Source organism: Candoia aspera, chromosome 14, assembly GCF_035149785.1.
Source record: "Candoia aspera isolate rCanAsp1 chromosome 14, rCanAsp1.hap2, whole genome shotgun sequence".
Lineage (NCBI taxonomy): Eukaryota > Metazoa > Chordata > Lepidosauria > Squamata > Boidae > Candoia > Candoia aspera.
Window position 1 is genome coordinate 3399980 of NC_086166.1, and position 22035 is coordinate 3422014.

Below are 22035 nucleotides of genomic sequence, written 5' to 3' on the forward strand. Positions count from 1 at the left end.
TTGTGCCCTCCTGGGTATCAGCTCTGTTCCTGGGGCTCCGCGAGGCTCCGCGCCTGTCTCCCCATGGATGCGAAATGCTCCCAGCTCTTGCCTTCCGTGTGCGCCGTCCTGGCCGACCCCGGGCACCCCGTGGTGGACGACACTTGCCTGGAGAAACTGCTGGACTGGTTTAAGGCTCTGGCGAGCCCCGGTGAGTAGGCGCTTAGCTCTGCATTGGGGAAGGGGGGGCTCTGCAAGAACACCCAGCCTCGAGTGCCAGCGACGAGGATCGCGAAGCCCAGACCCTCGGACATGAGAGTGGAAGGGCGCAACAATGTCTGCAGCGTTGTTATAACATTTGGTACTGTATGACAGATGGGGGATAGGGGCGGGAAGTGGCTAAAGGGACACAGTGCTATGATCACTTGAAAATTGTAAACCTTCACGTTCAAAGACGTGGTCCATAAGGTCTTGAGCCTACATTTCCAAACGTTCTCCCCCCACCCCACCTCCGTTCCAGGACCTAGTCTGCTGGTGTTAGAAGAAAACCCATGTCTGGTCGAGTTGATCCTTGCAGTGCTCAAACAAGGGGAACCGAATCCCTTGCTTCTTTCTTTCGTCCTGCGGCTCACGGGGATCCTTGCGGCTTCTGAAAGCAGTTTCCAGCATCTGCAGGTGTGTCAGAGGTGGAGGTCAACAACCTAGAGGAGGCAATTTAGGCTTCCTCCGATACAGGGTCTCTCAACCATGGCCACTTGAAGCCGTGCGGACTTCAGCTCCCAGAATTCCCCAGCCAGCCATGCTGGCTGGGGAATTCTGGGAGTTGAAGTCCGCACGGCTTCAAGTGGCCAAGGTTGAGGAACACTGCTCTGATAGGTTTGCATTTGATTCTGTTGTGGCGTGTGTTGCTAGTAGATGCTTCTTCAAGACAGCTTGTGGCTATTTCGGGGTTCTCTACACAGGGAAATGGATGTGAGGTGCAGATTCAGCCGGACAAGAACCTCACCTCTCACATAACATGTGCAGATATACGCTATTTACATTTATTATAACTCTAAAGAGAGGCTGTGCCTTTGCCGGCAGTACGCGGTGGATGTCAACAGGATTGGAACCTAAATGAGCCAGTGGTAGAGCATGTGCTTTCCTCCTTGTATTTGGGGATGTAAATAAAAAATAATTTAAAGGAAACTCCTAAGAGGACACCTCACTCTCTCTATTGACAGTTGAACTCCTTCTGGTAGCTTTATGGATCTGGTTTCAGGGATTTTGGTGCAATGAAGAAAATCTTCTTTTAGAGCAATGGTGATGAAACTCTACTTGATAAGGAAATAATGGACGGTTTCTCAGCCTTTGATGAATCTCACTGCACAGGTTCCCAGGCTCTACTTACTGCCCGGTACCCGAGAAGACCTAGGACCCCAACCCCACTCATCTGAACCCCTGGATTGCTGCTGCCCTCAAGGAAGGAAGAGGGGCCAACCATCCGACTTGGGTGCAGAGCGATGCCCTGTGATCTTTCCTCATCAGCCAGCCCAGTCAGAGGCAGGCGTGCTTACTAAGCCAGGAGATAAATATCACACGGTTCTGCCCTTTCACCTGCATTATTTTTTTTTAAAAGCCCCAGATTTAGTTTTACCTGGGGAAAAAAAGTTGAATGTTCTAACAGCAGAGCTGGATTCCAAATGGACGTTGTCGAGATGTCACAGCCTTTGTCTCCATAATTCTGTGGCCGTGAGCCAGCCTTCAGAGCAGTGAGAGGCTGATCCAGAAACGCAACCCTTTTTTACTTTCTTTCTCTCGAGTCAGCAACAGGAGGTTGTGTTTGGTGCCTTTGGAGAAGCGGGGCCCCTGGGCAGCGCCCTGTGGGAAGACATGACCATTCGGAGTGGCTGGGTGCAGGGAGCCTACATCATGCTGCAGCATTACAGTGCTTTCCAGTTCCTGTGCAACTCAGGCAAGTGTGGACCTTTCCTCCTGCAAGATTGGGGTTGTCCGGCAGGCTCTCCTATGCCGGGTGTCTCCTGGATCAGCTCCTTATTCCCACACCCAGTGCCAGGGATGTGCACCCCTTTCTGGTCCTGCGAGTGCCTTGCTGGAGGCCGCACACTGAAAAGGGTTGGGGCCAGGAGCGAAACTGGATGTAATTCAATTCCAATTTAATTTAGAGGGCATTACGTTAATTAAAGCTAGATAATGATATGATTACTCCCCATTCAGTTCAGAGGAATTGGCTGGCGACATACCAAAGATTTAGGGGGAGGCATCCCTTGGGGGGGGGGCTTAATGCCTGTACCTCTGCCCTGCTGTAGTTAAACTAAAGCCTGTTTAGCAGGACTAATCATGTTATCTTCCTTTCTCCATCCTGAATTATGTCTGGCACCTGAATATAAGTAATAGGAGCCATGAAAATGGAATTTCAAGCTTCAGTTAAAAAAAAAACCCCGTTGTCCTTTGTTAGAAAGTGCCATCTCTGAAATATTATCTTTTGTCCCATACGACGGGGGTGAAGTAAAATCAAAGGATGTCTTATTTATTTTTTTATATTTCGAAATTTCGTCACCACCCATCTCGCTCAAAGAGTGACTCTTTGTTAAAAGAGAGTGTGCCATTTAACCAGAGTCCTCATCATTCAAACGTTGTTTTCACTGCTAAAGCAAAGCATATCCCCAAGGGAGTTTTCCTAGAAGTAGCCGTTTTCTCCCAAAATGGTCAGCAACCTTTATTGTTGTCAACAGGAGCTCTAGATGTGATTTTTGCTCTTCAAGGAGACCCCAGCCTCTTCATTGCGGCAGGAGCCAGCCGGCTTCTTGCCCGCATGCTCATTTTCTCCGTAGAGTCTGAACCGTCTCGTCTTCTTAGCTCAAAGGACTGCGACTGGCCAGCTTGTGCTCGAATGATGGTTGCCCGGGTTGAGGAGGCTCTCAGATCTGTCTCTCCCTCCCGGGTCGAGCGTTCCCTGAAGCTGTTGATGATGTTATTTGAACACAGCCAGGATGCCTGGACTGAAATATTGTGGTCACGCATAGCAGAAGCCGTTGGAGCTCTCCTGACAGAGGAGCCAGTCCAAGCGGGACCTTTGCTGGTGGATTTATTTCTTAGCATGGCAAGGTGTGTGACTGTTCTGTTCATAAGTTATTCTTTGACAGCCCTGAATTCATCCAGGTGGTGGGACAGTGCTGAGTTCCTCCATAGTTCTTGTCCATCATTGATGATCCTGCACTGCTGGGTCCTGTTTTTCAACTACTGACACTCAATAGCAGGAAAGGGTACCAAAAAATGGGGCCCTGGATGTGATCAGACATTTGGGGGACAAAGATGAAGTGGGTGCCTTAAGTCTTGCAGATGTTTAAAGGCCCATTTTGCCCTTTAAATTCTTCAACTCCCCTCCCCAAACGGGTCCTGCCTCACCCAGCCTGGCCCAGCCTTGGAGCCCACAGAAGTTGTGTTTCCCTGTTCTAGGGAACAGAGGCCAAATGCAAACAATACAGGATGTGGGAGGTTTGGCTGGAAGGTGAAAGTTGGTCCAGCAGCCTTAACAGCTGAAATGAGCCATTATATCACAAAACTCACTGCTGATTGTAGCCGTTGTCCTGCAAAGAAAATGACGGAGATTCAGAGGATAAGGTGGTGGCTTGAAACAACTCACCAAGGTGCCCTCAAATGGTTTTGCCTCTTCCCTGATTCAGAGTGAGGGTATCATGCCCAAAGTCTGTCTCTCTTCCTCACTCGTTCTGAATGCAGATGAAAGAGGCATTGGGACCTGCAGGGAGGAACTTCAGAAGGTTGCCTGGATCCAAGCCATTTCAGGCCCCAAAAGTTTGAGATAGGTCCTCTGAAGTATGTTGAGGAATAAATTGGGAATCCTTAGAGGCCCTCTGCCGTAGGTCTATCCCCGTTTGCTTCCTCTAGTTAGCTACTGCTACCTGTAGAAGTGCTGGGAGCCTTGGGAAGAGTTCCAGAAGGCATGAGTCTATGCTGTGGCTTTAGGAGAGGAATGAGGTGGTGTCTTGGTTGATAGGCTGCATGACTTGAAGCTGGGTCACCCCAGGAGAGTACTCCTGCGGAGGGATGCAGCTCTTCACCGTGTTATTCACCCTTCCACAGGTCTCCTGCATTCAGCTCTCATGAATGTAGTCTCTGGAAGCTGGTGGCACTTGCTCTGAAGAACATCAGTCTGGCTCAGGTCGGCCCCCTGGCACATGGGCTTTTGAAGCTTGAGGCATGGTAGGAACTGATATTCTAAAAAAGGAGGTCATGGTCTAATGCCTTGTTTCTCAACCTCGACAACGAAGAGATGTGGACTTCAACACCCAGAATTCTGGGAGTGGAAGTCCACACAGCTTAAAGTTGCCACGGTTGAGAAACACTGCTCCAGAGGTTCGTATTCATATTAAATGATGAATGAGCCTCAACCGTAGGCTTGCTGAGCAGGTAAGCATTTTGCTTGACTTTAAAAAGTGCAGATTCAAATTCCCCTTTTCTTCGACGCCACACTTAAGCCCTTGTTTTCATGCTTGATAAAAGTCTGTGGCTGCAGTCTGAAGAGTATATACTGGAGGAAAAGGCATAGCGGTGGGGTTTGCAAATCAAAAGGGAATGCGATAAGGTGAGCCCAGACAGTTGTGGCTAATTCAAAAAAACGTGGCCTAGTGTGATGTGTGAACTTGAGCCATAAAAATCAGTGACCCCTTTGTGCTCCTGGCTCTTCCACCTCTCCCGTTTTTCTCCACTGCGAAGTTTTAACGTCCTTTTGACAGTTCTAAAGACAGTAGAATTTGTAGATAGCGGCAAGTGAAGCCAAACTAATGTACCAATCGCATAATTTGAAGACGCATCATGGTGCATGTGTGCGTCCATGCATGCTTGTTCCCGTGTGTTTTTATGTTAGGAATTTTGATTAATTTATGAAACACACTTTTAACCTGCGTAAAACCAATGGAAAGCTCTAATCTTGAGCACGCAAAACAAGCTGATTCCCTTCCTCTTCTTCCAAAGCCCACAGGCAGTTAAAGCGCAGAGCCTGACTGTTTTGCTCCGGCCAATGGGCTGCATCTTGAGGGCCACTTCTCCTCATGTAGAATTCCCAGGTGAGTTGCTGAGTTGCAACACAGTCTCCTCCATACCCATATCCATTAAACGGAATGGTGGGTTGGGGAAAGAGGTCCTCAGACTATCTGGGCACTGAGTTAGAGTAGCAATAATACTGTGTTGGAATGTCCCAGGTGGGTTCTTCGCCTGATTGCATGTGTGGGGATCCTCCTTTTTCCAGCTGTGTCAGAGAAGCATTTTGTCTTAAAAATGTCATTTCATCCCATGCTTCAGGGTTGCTGGATGAGGCCTTTTCTGATGCTTCCTCTGTAGAGTCTCTTCTCTCCACCAGGTCTTTGTGTGCCAGTCTCCTGTGTCAGACTATGGCTCATCTTGAGGAGATCCAGGAATTGGTAAGAAAAGGGTGGCCTTCTTTAACCTGGGGTAGTGATGTGGTGTGTGCCTTCAGCCTTGGATGGGCGGAGGGGGGGAGCGGAGCCAGTTCAGATTTCCTCAAGAGACTCCCTCATCCTTTTCCAGGTTTGAAGCCTGGAAATTTCTAAGCAGAGGACTTTCTGGAGGGTTCTGACTCAGTTTTTGGCCCAGTTGTTGTATCTACTCATTCTTATCTCAGGATACAAACTGTAAACATCTGTAAGCTGTGGACCAGTGTTCCTTTAGCCACTATAGCTTAATATTGCCCTACTTTCATGAGGCATCTTAACAGATTTAATCGTTAGCTTCTTTTTGATGTACGTTCTCAAGATGTTGAAGTTTACCCTCAACTATCCAGTGAAATCCCTTCAGGTCCTTGAAAAGAGCTCCCGTGCCCTGTCTCCCACACGTTCAGCCATGTCTTTTCAAGGCTAAATAGACCAGTCGTGATACTTACTTTCTTCTTCCTGCTGTTCCTCTTTGCCCTTCTCTGAACCCATTCCCATTTCTCTGAGAACCTCTTAAAACTGGACACAAGATGGTCTCTGCCCCGTGCAGAATGTATCAACGTTATTTCCTGTGAGTTGAAAACTGTGCTTGTCTTAATGCAACCTAAAACTGCACGGGCCTTTTTAATGGCCCCATCACACTGTTCCGAATGATTGCAGGACGTGCCTCTACAGAACTACAGCTCTCATTAACCTAGCCTAGAACACGTGTCTGTTGTTCCCCCAGACGTGCTTGGCAGTGGAATTTCCCCACAAGCCTTTGTTATGCTCCGTGGTGGCCACACTACAGCTTTGCACCGGCTTGGCTGTGCCACCCTCCTCCTCTGGATCTACAGTAGGGAACACCTTGATCGGCTGCTTTCGAGTTCAGAGGGCAGCCCTTGGCCTCCTTGGAGCACTCTCGCGATGGGCTGGTAAGTAGGCCTCTGTCTCTGTCTAGGTGCATATATAAGCTTCAGAATTATTGCAACTGTGCAAGAAATTCTGTTGGTACTGCTGCTCAGTTGCCTTCAGGATTCTTCGCCATTAAATATCAGGAGTAGAAACTCACAAATCAGTCCGAGAAAGCGTTTTCCTTTGGCTTCATTAGCATATTTTTACTCCAGGTACCGCTAATATCATTTGGCTCATTATAACAAGAGTTCTTACATTTATTTAAAGGGACATGGCTATAAAATAATTCAGCGGCTCTGGTTACTCAGATGGCTTCCCTGCTTCTAAGAAAACGTCATGTTCTGTAGTTCAATAAATAATGCTGTTCCAACACCAGAGCAGTGTGCAGAATGTGTGCTTTTTAAAATCCTACTATGACATTCAATAAAGCAGCAACAATGTAGCTATATACTACTAAAACTTTTGTGTCTGTTTGATACTTTGTAACCTTTAGCTGGCCAAAACGCTGCATCATAGGGCAACAATTTTTGAACCAAGGTACCTCAAATGGGCTACTTTACAGAGTGCGTCCAAAATCCGGAACCCATGACTCCCATGGAATAGAAATTTGGCAAATTTTGTAGAACATTTTATGGCACAAAAATTACCATAAAACATTTTATGACATAATATAAAATGTCATAAAGCATTTCCTGTGGTCAGCTCCTGATGTTTGACTGCGCTATACGGTTCAACACGGGCTACTTTCAAGGCAGATCCATCTCTCCCTGAATTTTTAAATTCTCCAGTACATTAGAAGCTCTGCCATTGTTGAAGGTATTGAGGAATCTGGTAAGGAAATGTCTCTGAAATGATGACCCAACGGGTCACGGGTTGTCTAATTATTAATAGGAAAAAAAGGCAGAAGACATCCAAGGCTCTCTTCCCCAGCAAAAGCAACTTCAAATAAGGCTGTTTTAAGTTTCTGGGCAAACTGAACATCACGGTGTATTATTGTCAGGCCCACATTAGAGGAGTGGAATGGGTGAAGAATGTATGTTACATATTGCAGTAATTATGGTATTCTTATTTTATTGCTTGAGCCAATGCAATGAAATTTCATTTTAACGTACACTTTGGTGTATAGCGATATGACAATTAAAAGTTTATCTTACGTATCTTACCTTACATTAGTTCACCGAAGTGCTAAGCTTTCCTTCCTTCAGAGCAACCATTGCCACTGTAAGCTCTGAGAAGCTGCATTTGGGATGAAATCCAAGCTGAACCGGAAATGAAAAGGGGCACGTGCAGTGGGTTGTGAGATTAAAATGTCTGTTCTCTATGTTTAGCTTCAGTTTGCGGTAAAGAAACGCTACAAGTCTTTGACATTCTTCTGGCATCCTTGCGGAGTCCGGATAGTAGTCCAGTGGTAAGTGCAGAACGCAGAAAACTAACTGCCAGGGCTTTATCTTGTCGTCTACAAGAAAGCACCTTGTTTACTGAGGATTGTGGCTTAGGGATGGGTCTTCTTTCATTCTGGAGAGAAAAGGAGAGGTGGGGAGCTGGGCTGTTCGGTCATCTCTGCTGAGAGACCAGCAGCTACTGGGCTTCCTCTCGTGGTGGCTCAAACCATAACTCTGAAGGCTTGATTCCAGTTCCGCCTTGGCTGCAGGAGGTGGCCTCCATGTGCTGATAGGGAAACGTCTTCTCCTTAGCAACATCCACCTTCTGATCACAAAAGGAGCGTGGCGTGGTGAAGGGAATTTAGGATTTAGGCTTTTCAGCAGGCACTGGGTCAGAAGGTTCTATGAGCCCATGTTAATTGCTTCAGTGTATGCCCAGTCTTGAGCACGCTATGTTAATATCTGGGTTTCTTCCTTGTGGTTCATCATTTTTTGTTAGCTGCCCTGAATCACATGGCAAGCAGGCAGCCCTACCTATGGCAATAGTAAATTAAATATCCTTCTACTCCTTTCCAGATTCTGAAGAAAGCCCTTCAAGGAACGCTAAAGTGGCTTCTGAGTGCCTTGGAACCATCCGTCTCCCTTGCCGATGTCCCACATCACAGACAGTTTCTCAGAGGTGTAAATACCATGACTTGACGAGAAATACATGAGCTTGAGCTAAGTTGTAAGAAAGGAATCCATGAGCCCAGCCTTCCTCAACCTTGCAGAGGTTTGGGATGACAGGAGTCATAGACCCAGCACATCTGGATAGTGCTAGGTTAGAGAAGGCTGGGCTCTGCATCTGATACATGCCAACTGCCGTGCGTGTGCGTGCATGTGCGCGCCCAGCTCCAGATATTTATATTTTTTTGAGCTAGAAGGCTTGGATTTTAAGCGAGCATCATTTCATCAGTTTGACCTGCATTTAGTAGGGGGGTTGGAAAGGATGGCCAAGTTCTCCTGTCTGCTAAATCAGTGTTTCTCAACCGTGGCAGCTTTAAGATGGGTGGACTTCAACTCCGAGAATTCCCCAGCCAGCAAGGTTGAGAAACACTGCGCTGAATCCTACAATTTTGCCTCCTCTCTCTTTCTTTGCAGATACGGTGCAGGTGTTACAGAAACACATGTGTAGTCCAAGCTGGGAAGTCCGTGACTCTTCCCTGGAGTTTCTCAGCCTGGCAATGAAGCATTTGAGAGGTAGGGTTGCACAAACACAGCATGGAGGAGAAGCATTTCAGCAGCTGTAATGAGTTACACAAAACATCCGTACCGGACTCCAGCGGAATGGTGGTCTTTCCTCCAGAGGGGTCTTTGAACTTCCAGAAACCTTGAGTGGATTTTCTTGGTTTCTCCCCATTGTGGGGCTGGAGGTCCCTCTGGGTGCCTTGCATGTTCTCCTGGCCAGTGAAGAGCTAAGGCAAGGATGGGCAGTCTTCTGAAGCAGGCCCGGCTTTTTTTGTTTTTTCTGCAATTTGGGTCAGGGACTTGGGGCTTTTGACCTCCAAGGAGTGGGAAAGTACGCCAGCCATTTTCAGCCGTTGTGATTCACCAAGCTGCAGCCTTGGGCGCTGCACGCACGTCGTCCCACCCCCCGGTGCCAAGTGTGTCTATTGGTAATGCCATTTCCCTACACAGGGCAAGATTGGTTTTGGCAAGAGCTGCTCTCTTCAGAGGTGCCCAAGCTCCTAGAAGGCCTTCTGGATGATGCTGACAGCTACGTACGTGCCAGCGCTGTGAAGACCTTGGGGTGCTTCTCCCTTGTTGCCTGCACCGTTGGCTCAGAAATACCTGTTTCCAAAAGCAATGGGAGTACTAAAGAGGTACAGCATGTGTGTGCAGACTGGGGTGCTAACCCCCTTCCTCCCTGATGGGACACTCTCCACAATAATCTCTCTCTGGAGCTGCCCGTAAAAGAATCGTTTGAAAACACTGAGTATGGCTGTCCAAGCAAATGGCTCTTGCCGTAGATCAGAGGAATTAGCCTTGACTGGTTCTGGATTCAGATATAAGCTCTGAATTGACTGGGAGAATGGTACCTTATGGCAGTGTCTCTCAACCGTGGCCACTTTAAGAGGTTGAGAGACACTACCTTATGGGATATTACGCCGTATCTATCTGCTGATAGGCACTGAAGTTGGCATCGGAGAGCCCGCCCAAGCGATGGCTCCACAGCTGTGCTGGGCTTCTCCTTGCTCATGAAGATAAACAATTGGAGGAGAGGAGAGGCGAGGCATCCGTGCATCTGGTGAGGCCTCCCACAACATGTTGCTTCTGTTTAGGTTGCTTGCCTTCCAGTCTCTTTTGGGAGGTCCTACATCCTCCCTCCCTGTGGTTTTCTGCAAAGTCCCTTCCTACATGCAACAGCCACCGTTCCAGCACGGTAGCGAGCAGGTCCGGTTTTCATTGGCCTTGGGATTTGGGTGTGGTGGAAGGGGAGAGGCGAGTACTCCTTTTCAGATTTGTCCCTAGAGATTTTGTTGTGGTTGTTCTTGCACAAACTGTGAGAGTTCCCCACCTCCAAGCCTGCTAATACTGTACATCCGTCATCCTCGGATGGAGCTGTCTTTTAATTGCTTCAGCATCTATACCTGAACTCTGAATTTACACTTAGTTTCTAGTGAGTGGTTTAAGAACCACGCTCCTTAAGAATAAGTGTTCTGGCCACAAGAAATCTCAGAAATATCTATGCTGGATTAAATAGAAGAAAATGTGTAGAATCCCAGCTTCCACTTGAGATTCTGCGTGTTGGCTTGCTCCCAAGGTCTGCGTTGCTGCTCGCTTGCTGGGAATCTTGTCTTTGGACTCCGAAGGCTTTCCTCGCAGGGCTGTCATCAGCGTCTTCGTCGACTGGCTGAAGGAAGGACACCCCGAGGTCTCGGCTGCCCCTGAGGAGTTTGTTTCCCAAGTCCTTCAAGCTGTGGATGGAGACTTGGACTGGGAAGTAAAAATCGGTGCTCTGGAACTGGTGGGCATTTTTGTCGCCCAGACATTTGCCCAGTCTGGGCTCAGGGAGGGCTCCGCTTCTGCCGGCCCCTTTTGTGCCAGGCCGCCTGTCCCTCTGCCTGACCTGCTGCAGACATTCCGCCAAATGAAAATGTTTGCGTTCCTCTTCAGAGCCCTTCAGGACTGCGACAGGCCAGTGGCACTCAAAGCCTGCGAGGTCCTTCTGGCTCTGAAATCAAACCTTTGCAAAGACAAGCGCCCGGAGCAGCAGAAATCGTCACCGATGAGAGAGGCTGCCTGGCTCAAGGAGGTGCCAGCTGGGGCCCCATCTTCTCTTTTGAGCCTTCCTGTTGGGGAGGCTGCTGAAGGGGCTTCCCAAGATCCAGAAAGGCTGCATCTGCTGCTAGAATCGATGGACCTGGAGGGTTTGCAAACAGCTCTGGATGTCAGCAGCGACCACTTGCAGCAGAGTCCCCAGTCCCTCTTGCAGGATATCCTGTCTGCTGCTGGGAACACCGAGGAGAACAAAGTGGACTGCTATTGAGAAGGCGGGCCGGAGCCTGCCAGCCAGCTTGGGAAAGTGGCGCCTTTCAGAACTGAATTGCTGCAAGCAAGCGCCCTCCCCAGATACCTGCAGAAAGCGGGCCTGCTGGAGCGGATTGATCCTAAAATCCGCCTGCAGCAAACTGTTGGGAAGAGCAAACTCTCGCAGAGCTAACCGACTCTTTACACCGAAAGGCAAAACCCACGCAAGCTCATGGTGGATGCGTAACGACTGAGGATCAGCCTAGGAGAATCCCCCAAATGAATCCGTGTCATACAGAGCCGTCCTGTAAAGTCGAGAATTGCTCTGATGAAGAGAATATGACAAACAGATGAAATCTGAGGAGGTGGATCCTGCTAGAGTCTCGTGGTACTCGCTGTTTTCTCTTTGAGCGAGCAGCCTGATACTGAGGCAGACCCAAATAGCGCTTGACTGGATTTTGTTCTTGGGCAACGAGCTACAGACTGTGGTGTAGGGGAAAACCAGGCTTGCTGCTCGCGTGCATGTCTCGTATTAAATACTAGAAGCATTTTCCATGGTCAGTGGTCACCATGACTGGCTCCATCTTCAGCCTTAAAGGTCATAATCTTGATGCAGTGGAGTCTGGCTTTATTGCTCACCTCCTTCCTGCAGCAGAACAATCTGACAAGCTGGCCAGGTTCCACTGTGGCAAGGTTCATGAATCAGTGCACCGTGTCAGCTCTGCTGGCCATGGCTTACCCTTACTTGCTCTAGATCTTCCCTAAAGCTAGCGTAGGAATTTAAAAACAGAATCACCAGAACATCCTTTTTTGCTTTTCTAAATAAAGGAAAAAACCTTGGAGTGGAGAGGAGTAGATTTATGTGTCAGCCCCGCTGCTGGTCCTGAAAAGACAAGAAAACCCTGGATTGAATTTATGCCCAGGATGCTCCTTACTCTGCAGATCTTTGCCTGCTTCTCAAACTGCTGTTTTAGACTTGGCTGCAAATGGGTGGATCTTAGGACTCCAGGGAAAACCAAAGGAATTCTAGCAACCTAGGATCTGCCTGTGTAGGTTGATGGGTTTGTGTGAATTGCCCTGCAGGGGGAGCATCTCTGGGCCTGGATAGTTGCTTTATGCCAAGTTGAAACCATTAGTTTATTTTACTTTGGAATTAGAAAGGAGGCCATGATCTAATGCAGTGTTTCCCAACTGTGGCAAATTAAGAGGTGTGGACTTCAACTCCCAGAATTCCCCAGCCAACTTAGAGTCCACACCTTGTAAAGTTGCTAAGGTTGAGAGACACTGATTGAGTGGAAGATCTCCTGGTGGTTTGCAGCAGAACATCAGGAGTTTTGACCAAGAAGAGCCACGATAAAGTGAGACTCCCTGATTTTAAGTCATATATTGAAGGCAGTTTGACATAACCCAAGTATTGATTGGAGAGCAGAGATACAAAAAGCTGTCTTCCGTTCTGGAGGTTAAAGACACATTTCTGAACCCAGTATTGCCTTCTGCACTAAGCTTCAGCTGCTGGATTTCTAGATTTTAGGTTTAAAACAATCCCCCTAAAGGGCTACACTCAAGTATCTTTCCAGCCCCATCTGGAAACAGGCTGAATTGGGAGGCTCCCGCATCAAAGCAGGTGGTCATATAACGTCAGGAGTCCTTCCCTGAAATACATAGAGCAGTGTTTCTCGACCTTGGCAACTTTCAGAGGTGTGGACTTCAACTCCCAGAATTCCCCAGCCAGCCTTGCTGGCTGAGGAATTCTGGGAGTTGAAGTCCACACCTCTGAAAGTTGCCAAGGTCGAGAAACACTGAGGTAGAGTGAAGGAAAGAAGGCTGGAGGGCAGGAGGGGGAACAAAGCCTCTATTTTTAAAAAAAGCATTTCCTCAAGCTACCACTGAGAAAAGATCCCCAACTATCTTCATCAACTGACTTCATTTCATGCCCTTTATAGTGCTTTTCGTAAGACTACAGCAGAGGGAGGGACGGGGAAAACCTCAGCTCAGCGGTGGGGTATCCCCAGCAGCCCAATTCTGCTCCATTTGATGGGAGGGGGAGGTCAGCTGAATTCTCTCTAAGCAGGATCTGGCTCTTAATTATCATTGTAAATCACAGTAAGGATATATATAATCACAGTAAGAAATCCTTGGGCAGAAAATGGAGTGTTTGTTCGAGCTGCCGAGCTTCTCAAGCAACCTATACCAGGAGGTATGTATGAACATCCAGAGAGCTGAACCCTGCCATGGCAGGCCGCTTAATAAAGAGCAAAAGCAAAACAAGACATGCAAGTGACTGGAAGCAATTTCAGGTCTTAAATCGCGGCGAGCAAAAGGGAAGGATAACAGGGTGCTTTTAAAATGCATTTTCTTCCACGGATCACGCTTATTTCCCACGGAAGAGCTGCGGACGATAATGATTATAAATCATTCCAGAGCATGCTTATGCCCTGGAATGATTACAGATAAATTTTCCCCTTCCTCGGGGTGGTGAGCGTCGTTTCCTCGCCCTGTTTTATCGCAGCAGTCCTGTGAGAGCAGAGGAGAGAAAGTGCTTGGCTGCCTTATCCGATTACGCAAGTAGGGCCAACGTTCTTAGATTTCTGTTGGCACAGTCAGAATCGGAGGAAATGGGGCATTTTGGACATCAGACATCAGCAAAACCAGAAATCCTGCAGTACACCTTTCAATTCTCAGTGTATCATTCGGTAACCTGAATGAATGTGCTGTTCATAGCCTCTGTCGTGGGTTAGTGGGGAGAGGAAAAGGCTTGAATGAAGTCCCAGATTTAAGTGGGTGAGGACTCAAGACAGAACTTAATGGAAAAGGAAAAAAATAACCCCTTAACGCTGAAGCCAGCCAATGCTGCTAATCCACAGAATTGCATTTGCTCCAAGAAGCACTTATGACATACAGGAGACGAGAAACCTGATTTATTTATTACAGGATTTTTATGCCATTTCAATCAAACACATCTAAGCAGCTTGCAAAACCTCTGTTACATCATACCTACAAAACAAGAATCACGCATAGATCAAAAATAAATTCATCCATGACGGCAGCGATGAAAGTAATGCTAGTCCTCAATAAGCTGCTTGGATGAATTACAACATCGATCCCATTTCTGGGACTAACTGATGCCACGGGAAGGGGGCCCCAGCACTTCCAAGTCCCCTCCAGCAATCCACCTCTGGATCGAGGCCTGCCAGGTGTGTCAGACTATGGAACCCATAACTCTCGTCCATGAAGGGAGTTGCAGTCTGGCATGCTTAAAGGGTGCCAACACGGAGTTCTGTCCTGAAGTGGCTTGTGGGATGTCCAGTGGAAGGAAAAGGACTCCCTGCCCCCCCCCCCCCAAATTGTAGAGAGAAGCACTTGCATTACTTTTGATAATTGTTAGTGCGTTTTCTCCCAAACATTAAGACAACCACAAAAGCAATCCTCCTTAGCAATCCAAAATGTCGTTTTAGCGTACTAGCGCTACGCCTGCTCGGAGCACCCGGGAAACCAGCTTTCTGCAGTCCAATTCTCACTCACAAAGCAGAAGGAGCCATTTCTTCATGGGGGGGTGGGGGGTGGGGGGCACTACTGAAGACATACAACCCTAATTACTTGAACGCTGGATCGTCCTCGGCTTTGCCTCTCCTCCTAGCACGCTGCTGGGGCTCCACGCTTCAGATTTTAATGAGAATCTGAAGAGAAGAAGGCCCCAGACGGGGTTACAGATCCCCGGGCAATCCCAGAAAGTGAATACCCCGCATCTGCAAGAGGAGCAGTCGAAGGCATAGGCGGCCTACTGTTGACATCATTTAGTGCTCTGTAAAGCAAACAAGCGAAAGGAGAGCGAGCTTTGCATGCTGCAGTGATTCTCGCTGCCTTGAAAAGCAGGCAAAGTCTTCCCTTAGCTGGGAAGATTTGAACAGGCAGGCTGCTCAGCTAGCCACTGGCATGTGAGAAGCGTCTGAATATATGGCATTTCCTCCTCCCCTCCCACAGGTGAACCTCCCCAGCTGAAAGAAGGAAGCATCCCAAACCTCATGGAATCGGAGTATTCAGCAAAGCCCTAAACCCACCAGCAATGAGTATGTGATCAGCAGAAATAGATTTAAAGCGGTCCTCTGCTCCTCTTGCTAACAGCAAAGGCTGGGGGTGCTGGAATCTTAACCCCCGCACCTTTTGCAGCACAAAATGCCTGCTGCTGAAGTGTGTGGCCACCCCAGTGTTTTTTGTGGATGCAAAATCTCCAGACCGTTTATCTTGCCTCTCACTTTTTCATTCAACTGTGATGCAGCATCTGCAAGGCCAGCATTGACACCCTTTGCCGCCAAGACCAAATGAAGTGTACTGCTGCCTCGGAGAATCTCGAAGTATAAAAGTTGTGGGTAATAGTGTGTGGATAATACTTCACGAGACTCCAAAGGAGTTGCACGTTGGATCTGAAGCCAAAGAGGTGTGGGCACACTGCCTGCCCCTCCTTATTAATGCTTATCTTTTCCGGGAATTGCGTGGTTGCTGTGTGAGTCCAGGAAAAGAGCAAGCTTGTCCTCTGCTAGGTTTGGACTTCAAGGGCAGCACATTCCTACTTTGCACCTGTCTGTGTTCAGACAAAAGCCATGACCCTGCGGTACGGTTCCGATCTTCCTCTGGAATTGCGGATGAGTAGAAGGCATTTTTGAGGACAAGTTCTGGTTAAAATCCAAGGAAGTTCTCCCATGCTGGGATGAGCTCTCAGGGAAGGCTAATGCAGGACCAGCACATTCCTGGAGCCCCTCAAGGTGCCCTGCCGGGATTGTGACAATCCGGTGCCATCCCATCACCAGTGATTGTGCCATTCACTTCTTCTGTTAAGGACCCATTTGAAGTGTATACTAGCTTGGCAACCGCAACCTCACTGGCTGGGTTTCTCACTCAGTGCTAAGTCATGACACGGATGGCTTGCTTCGGCTTCCCCACAATGTGAGAAGCTAGCTATTGCACTTAGCGAACTGTGGCTTGATAAGCGGACCTGTTCTTGTGGATTGTTCCACAAGCTGCAGTTAAAAAAAAGAGAGGCGTCATTGGGGATCGGACCTGGGAATGGGGAAGCAACGAATCCAGCCCGAAGAAGAAAATGGAGGCCTAGAGAGAAATACCAAAAAAATCAGGCCAATTTCAAGCCAGGCATCCGGGGCCGTCTGCGCCTCTCTCTCTCAGAGCCACTGAACCCAGACCAGTTTCAAGGATTGCCCCCTCCTTAAATCAGAACAAGGGAGAGCCCATCTGCACAGGTTCCAGCCCGGGGCCCTTTGGCTTCCAAGGGGCAGCCTCTGAGAGAGGGAGTCTTGCTCAATCATTTCCTTGAGGAGAGGGGGGGGGGCTTGGGCTGGGGGGCTGCAAACACACACAGGCCTTTCTCTGGGAGAGAGACATCATTCACAGGGAAGAAGGGGAGGGAGGAGAACTCATTGCTAGGAACTGCAGGACTCGCCAAGGGTCAACGCGGAGACAGACACTGCCAATTCCGGGCAGTGATGTCAACAGATGTAAGGTGTTCCCTGCCCAGCATCTGGCTAGGTAGGTGTCTTTGGGAGGCTCAAAAGCAGAGCATGACCCCCCCCCCCAAAAAACATCTTGCCCAGGAAGATGGAGCGAGCAACTTTTAAGAATCCAGGCTCCCTCCGGGGGGCACCCCAATTTTCACGGGGAGAGGATTGGGACGGGGCTAAGTATGCTTTTAAAAAGAAACAAACAGCGCCCCCCCCTCCCCAACAAGGGCCAAGCAACACGGATCCTGCAAGAGGCTTCTCCGGTGTTAGGAAAACAGAAGGTGGTTTCAAGCGGGGGCGGAAGACGGGGCTCCGCGGGAGCGGGGAGAGCGCAGCCTTGGCGAACGGCCCCCGCCCGTCGGGTGCGGCCCCCGGGGAAGCCCGGGCTCCAAGCCCCGTTCCTCAAGCAAAACCGTGTTTACCGCCAGCCGCCTTTCCCGGTCTGGAAACCGGCCAGAGAAGGGAACACCCAGAGACCCGCCTCCCGCGCCCCCACCAAGCCGGCGGCGGCGGGGAGTCCTCGCGACTTGTTTTCCTCCGCTCGGAACTTCGCCCCGGCTTCCCCTCGCCCACTCCCCCGTCCGCGCGGCGCCCCCCCAGCAGGTCGCCTCCCTCCCTCCCCCCTCCGCAACGTCACGGCCTCGGAAGCGTCCACCCTCCGGTGCCCCCCCCACGCCCGCCTAGCCAGCCTTCGCTCGCCCGCCCGCCGAGCTCTGCGGAAAGGCGAGCCAGCGGCGTCACGCAGCCCAGCCGCCGTCCGAGCGGTAAGTCCCGCCGCCGGCCGCCCCCCCAGCTGCCCGCCCCGTCGCCGGAGGGGGTGGGGGTCCAGCAGAGCCGGCCGCGGTCGCTGCAAAGGTGGGAGATCCTTCTGCGCGAGGGGGGGGGGCGGGCCGGCGGTGGGGGGAGAAGGGGACGGAGGGGGCCCGGACGCGATCCGCAGGGGCCGGGGATCGCTGAGGGACTTTCGCGCCCCCCCCCACCCCGCAGATGCGGGTCGAGCCACGGCGGAAAGCCGACGCGCAAGTCGCGCGCCCCGAAAGGAGTTTGCGGGCGCCGGGGAGCGACGCTCTCCCCTTCCCTGGCCTTCCGATGGGGGGAGAGAGCCAGGCTCCCCGAGTTGCCTGGCCCGGCGCCTGGGGGGCCCCCGATCTACGCCCCCGGAGAGGATAACGCGCCGGCAGGGCGTGGGATTTGCGCGCGGCGGCGGCGGCGGGAGACTCGCATCTCTCCGCCGTCGGCGCGCCGGGAGCCGCTGGAGCAAGGAGGCGAAATCGCTCGTCTCCGCGAGCTGCCGGTCCCCGGGAGGGAGGGAGGGGGGCTTCAGAGCTGGGGTATGGGCCAAAGGGGGGGGTCTCCCCCCCCGGAAGCCTTGCTCCCCTTCTCCGAAGTGAAGGAGGGAGGGTGCAGGCATGGCTGTCTTCCCCAAACGGGCACCCTTCCCCCTCTAATTGATGCGACGTGAAGGAGCAGCCCGCTATCTCAGCATCTTTCCATCCGCGCTCGGCTGAGCAGGTCACCGCGGCCTCCGATTCAGCTGCTGCCCTAAGCCTGGTGGGCTGGGGTCACGGCTGGCCGCCTGCCTCAAAACCAAACTTTATGACCCCCTAGGCAATGGTGGGCAAACTTCACCTCCTGTAATGAGAAGCCAGACCTCCCCCCCTTGATGCCCACCCTGGGCCAGGAGGTTCCTAATAAAAGCCAGGATGCTGGGAACAACTCCACAAGATTTAGCTCCTTCTTAACCAATCTGGAACTGAAAACAAAGCCCCGGGTGGGGTTCTGAGGCTCTCTCAGCACTGTTTCAATTCAGAGCATAACCCTCTGTGGGTAGGAAATGGGTTTCCCTGTTGTTGGTGTGGAGCAGGAGCACAAAACCCATCTTTCTGCAGCTGCCTTTGTGCGTTCATCTTCAAATTTTCCACCCTTGAAGGGTCAGGAGAAATTGGGTTGGTTTTGTTCTGGGCCAAGTGTCTTGCTTACCTTCCTGGCCAAGGAAGGAGCTGCCAACATTCACCCAATGGACCTCTTCACTGCCAGTGACTTGCAAGGAGCGGGGCCATCTCTGTAGTTGCCATCAGGTGCATCGGAGTGAGGCTGAACATGCAGCTCTCCTACAGGATGTTGATCTCTTCCCAGCCTTGCAGGGGGCTCCCTCCCACACTTCTGGGTGTGATGAATGTTACCAAGAGTCATCAGGATGGGACGAGACCTGGGCTAGAACTCTGACTCTGCCCTGGAAATTCCTGAATGATCCGGTGTAGGTAGACTTCCTCTCTTCTTACTGCTACATCAATTCTCTAAAGGCAGGCCAGAGGAAATGTGGACTGAAGTAAATAAATTGGAGTAGGACTGAATCTGAGAATCATTTTCAACGCATCTTTTTGGGGAGGCAGGAAATAGAGGAACGAGGATGAAAAACCTCCTCTGTCTGTACAAAAGTGAAGCATTAAAACAGAAGCCATTTGTTCCTGTTCTTCCCATGCAAGGCCAACTTCCTTTTACTCCTGTTCTGCAAAAGGCAGAGAAATTCAGGAACAATTCAGGACCCAGGTTTTGCCCCTTCCAAGGCTTCAGGGAAGCTTAAGCCATGAATGCTGGAATGTAAGATTTTATTTACTCTGTTACATAAAACTTGTACCTCCTGACAGGGCATTCAAGTACCCAGGTCAAAACCCGAGGAGCCTGGCCTGATGTAGCCTATTCAGTCTCACCGTGCTTTGACAGAGTTTAGTTAACCTTGGTTTATTGACCATACTCCAGGTGGCTGGGTTCACAGAATACACCAAGTCAAGACAAAATAAGGTACATTATGGTATGGCATCATATGTGACTCCAGTCTTATTTTCTGTTAACTTCTGCATGAATCAAACGTTAACAGAAAAAAAAAAAAAGCAAAAACAGAAACAGTCGCTGTCAGCACAGCCCTGAATTCTACCTCTTTTTCAGGAAAGAGGCTTTACGTGAAGCCAATATTTCACTGAAACCAAGTTTTAGCTCCTGGTCAAGAGTGGGCTGATAGTGCAGCACTTAAAGTACTCCGTGGCCAATCAATTTCACACAATCGTACGTGACTCCTTCAAATGCAAGAACGTAGGAAAATTCCCTATTCCCTTGCCAGTTTCTCCCTGTGGGGCTCCTTCATCTTCAAGATCCAGCTTGTAAAAACATAGATCAGTTTTTCCTAAAGCGAAGCAATAGGATTATCTGCTGTTTTAGGCATTAGTGTGCTGGGTGGGGAATTCTGGGAATTGAAGTCCACACATTTGAAGTTGCTGGGGCCGAGAAACTCTGTTCTAGGCTAACAGCATTTATTTTCTCCTGATTAACTCTACAGGGATTAATTTGAGCTACCATCTATGTTGGTAGATTCAGCTCACGTATGAAAAGGTGATGCTGAAAACAGAAGCATTATCATGATTAAATTTTATTGCTTTAAAATGATTGGGCAAATAATAAATAAAGTAATCTGGGCCAGAATGTCATCCGTCAGTCCAAAGGACAGCTGGTTTGAATAGAGCTGATACAAATACTGCTGGGTCTCTACTGGGAGTTAAGTGTGGTTTACAGGGAACTTTATGCAGTCAGAAACAAACAAACAAACACACATACATACATACACATATACATAGACTCGTGTGGCGCAGAGCGGTAGGCGGCAGCATTGCAACCGAAACTCCCCCCACGACCCGAGTTCGATCCCAGCGGAAGCCGGATTCTCTCTCGGGTGGCTGGCTCAGGTCGACTCGGCCTTCCGAGGTCGGTAAAAGGAGCACCTGGCTTGCTGGGGAAGGGGACGACTGGGGAAGGCAATGGCACACCACCCCGCTCTACAGTCTGCCAAGAAAACGTCGCAAAAGTGGCGTCCCCCCAAAGGGTCAGACATGACTCGGTGCTGGCACAGGGGACCTTCCACCTTTCATACATACATAGATTTTCAGCACCATTATAGCACTCCCACCCAGGGACCTTGGACAAAATATTGTTCACAGTACAGAAATGCAGCCTCTTTTTATTGGTTACTAGCAACCCAAATGGGACCACATAAAAACAAGAAAGCCTCATTAACTGCTGCAAGTCACCAAGAATCACTGACAGAATTCATTAAAAAGCCTTTTCACCCCCAGCGTGTTTAAGCATTACCGTCTCTGCCAAAAAACGGAACACAGGGCTTCAATTTGCCACCCTACCTGAAGCCCAGTGCTGCTGAGGTTGGTCTTGTGTTTTACTGTATTGCAGACATTTTCAGTTCTCTCTTCAATATATGTTTTATCTGGGGAGGAAAACACTTTCTGAGTGGCACAGAACTGTACTTTCAAACAGAATAATTCAGGGACACTTGTCACACACTGGGAGTTGCTAAAGAGTAGCTAAGTCACAAAAGGAATTATTTATGAACCGACAGCTGCAAGTTCCATGATGTGTAATTTGGAGATATCTGGCAGGATAGCAGTATCTTATCTGGGGAGGGAAGTCCAGTTGGACATCCTGGAGCAGGACAAGATGAAGAACAAGGAGGTGGAGGATCAATATTTCCAGGGCGGAGGAAATTCAAATTACTAATTTTTAGTAGCCTCTATAATTCCTGGAACTTTCCATTGTGTGGGTGGAAAGTTGTGGGCGGGCTAAACATGAAATGTGGCATGGACTTGCTCACCAATATTCACGACGTTTTATATTTTCTTTGCCCCACTGGAAAAAAACGTTCAAAGTGGAATTCAGCTCAGTTCCACACTGTGACGGTATATGTTCAATTTTATTTTAGCTATTGTTACATCTACCAGAACTACAGGAATCCAAGGAATCTTGAAAACAGAATATAAAACAGTCATTGGCCCTTGCTTAGCTGTTCCTTCTATAACCAATGGTTACGTGTTTAGGTGTGAGTCTGAACACCTGAAAATACAGTCAGTATTTGCAACTATTTGCCCAACTATTTGTATTGTCACTTCAACAAGGAGCTGAAATTTACAGTAATCTAAACAGTGTCCTTTTTAGCAGAAGCCTTTCAGTGAAAGAATCAAGCATGAGAAGTTCTTCCTTTTCTGATCTTTCATGGAGTGTGCATGAAATACAAAGCAGACATAACTCTCCTATAGCTCGTTTCATGACGTATCCATAATCCAGATATATGCATAGTTCTTGAACTATGAGGATAAGGAACACACGTTTGCCCCATCAACGGGCCCTTGGATCACACTTACATAAAAAAGGTTCAGGAGAAACTGTTTAATTATTTCTGAACCCTTGACCAGTCCCCTGAAAAGTGTGAGATTTCCAGGCAGGGTTTAA

General features: G+C 49.3%; 1 protein-coding gene across 1 annotated transcript; it reads left to right on the top strand.

Annotated features, from left to right (window-relative positions):
• The first annotated feature begins 63 nt into the window (after positions 1–63).
• BRAT1 (BRCA1 associated ATM activator 1) lies at positions 64–11767 on the top strand. The gene is made up of 13 exons (XM_063314693.1): positions 64–190; positions 500–654; positions 1786–1933; positions 2715–3087; positions 4084–4203; positions 4975–5066; positions 5302–5420; positions 6178–6364; positions 7673–7752; positions 8303–8405; positions 8867–8965; positions 9404–9588; positions 10530–11767. Exons 1-13 carry the CDS (start codon positions 64–66, stop codon positions 11253–11255), a joined length of 2514 nt encoding a protein of 837 aa, XP_063170763.1. The 3' UTR covers positions 11256–11767.
• Positions 11768–22035: the final 10268 nt, after the last annotated feature.

Bases quoted from the DNA above. Each gene is read 5' to 3' on its own strand.
- BRAT1 (XM_063314693.1), top strand. From the start codon at position 64: ATGGATGCGAAATGCTCCCAGCTCTTGCCTTCCGTGTGCGCCGTCCTG. The intron at 3,088-4,083 runs GTGTGTGACTGT...ACCCTTCCACAG, and splicing joins TTATTTCTTAGCATGGCAAG to GTCTCCTGCATTCAGCTCTC. The intron at 7,753-8,302 runs GTAAGTGCAGAA...ACTCCTTTCCAG, and splicing joins GTCCGGATAGTAGTCCAGTG to ATTCTGAAGAAAGCCCTTCA.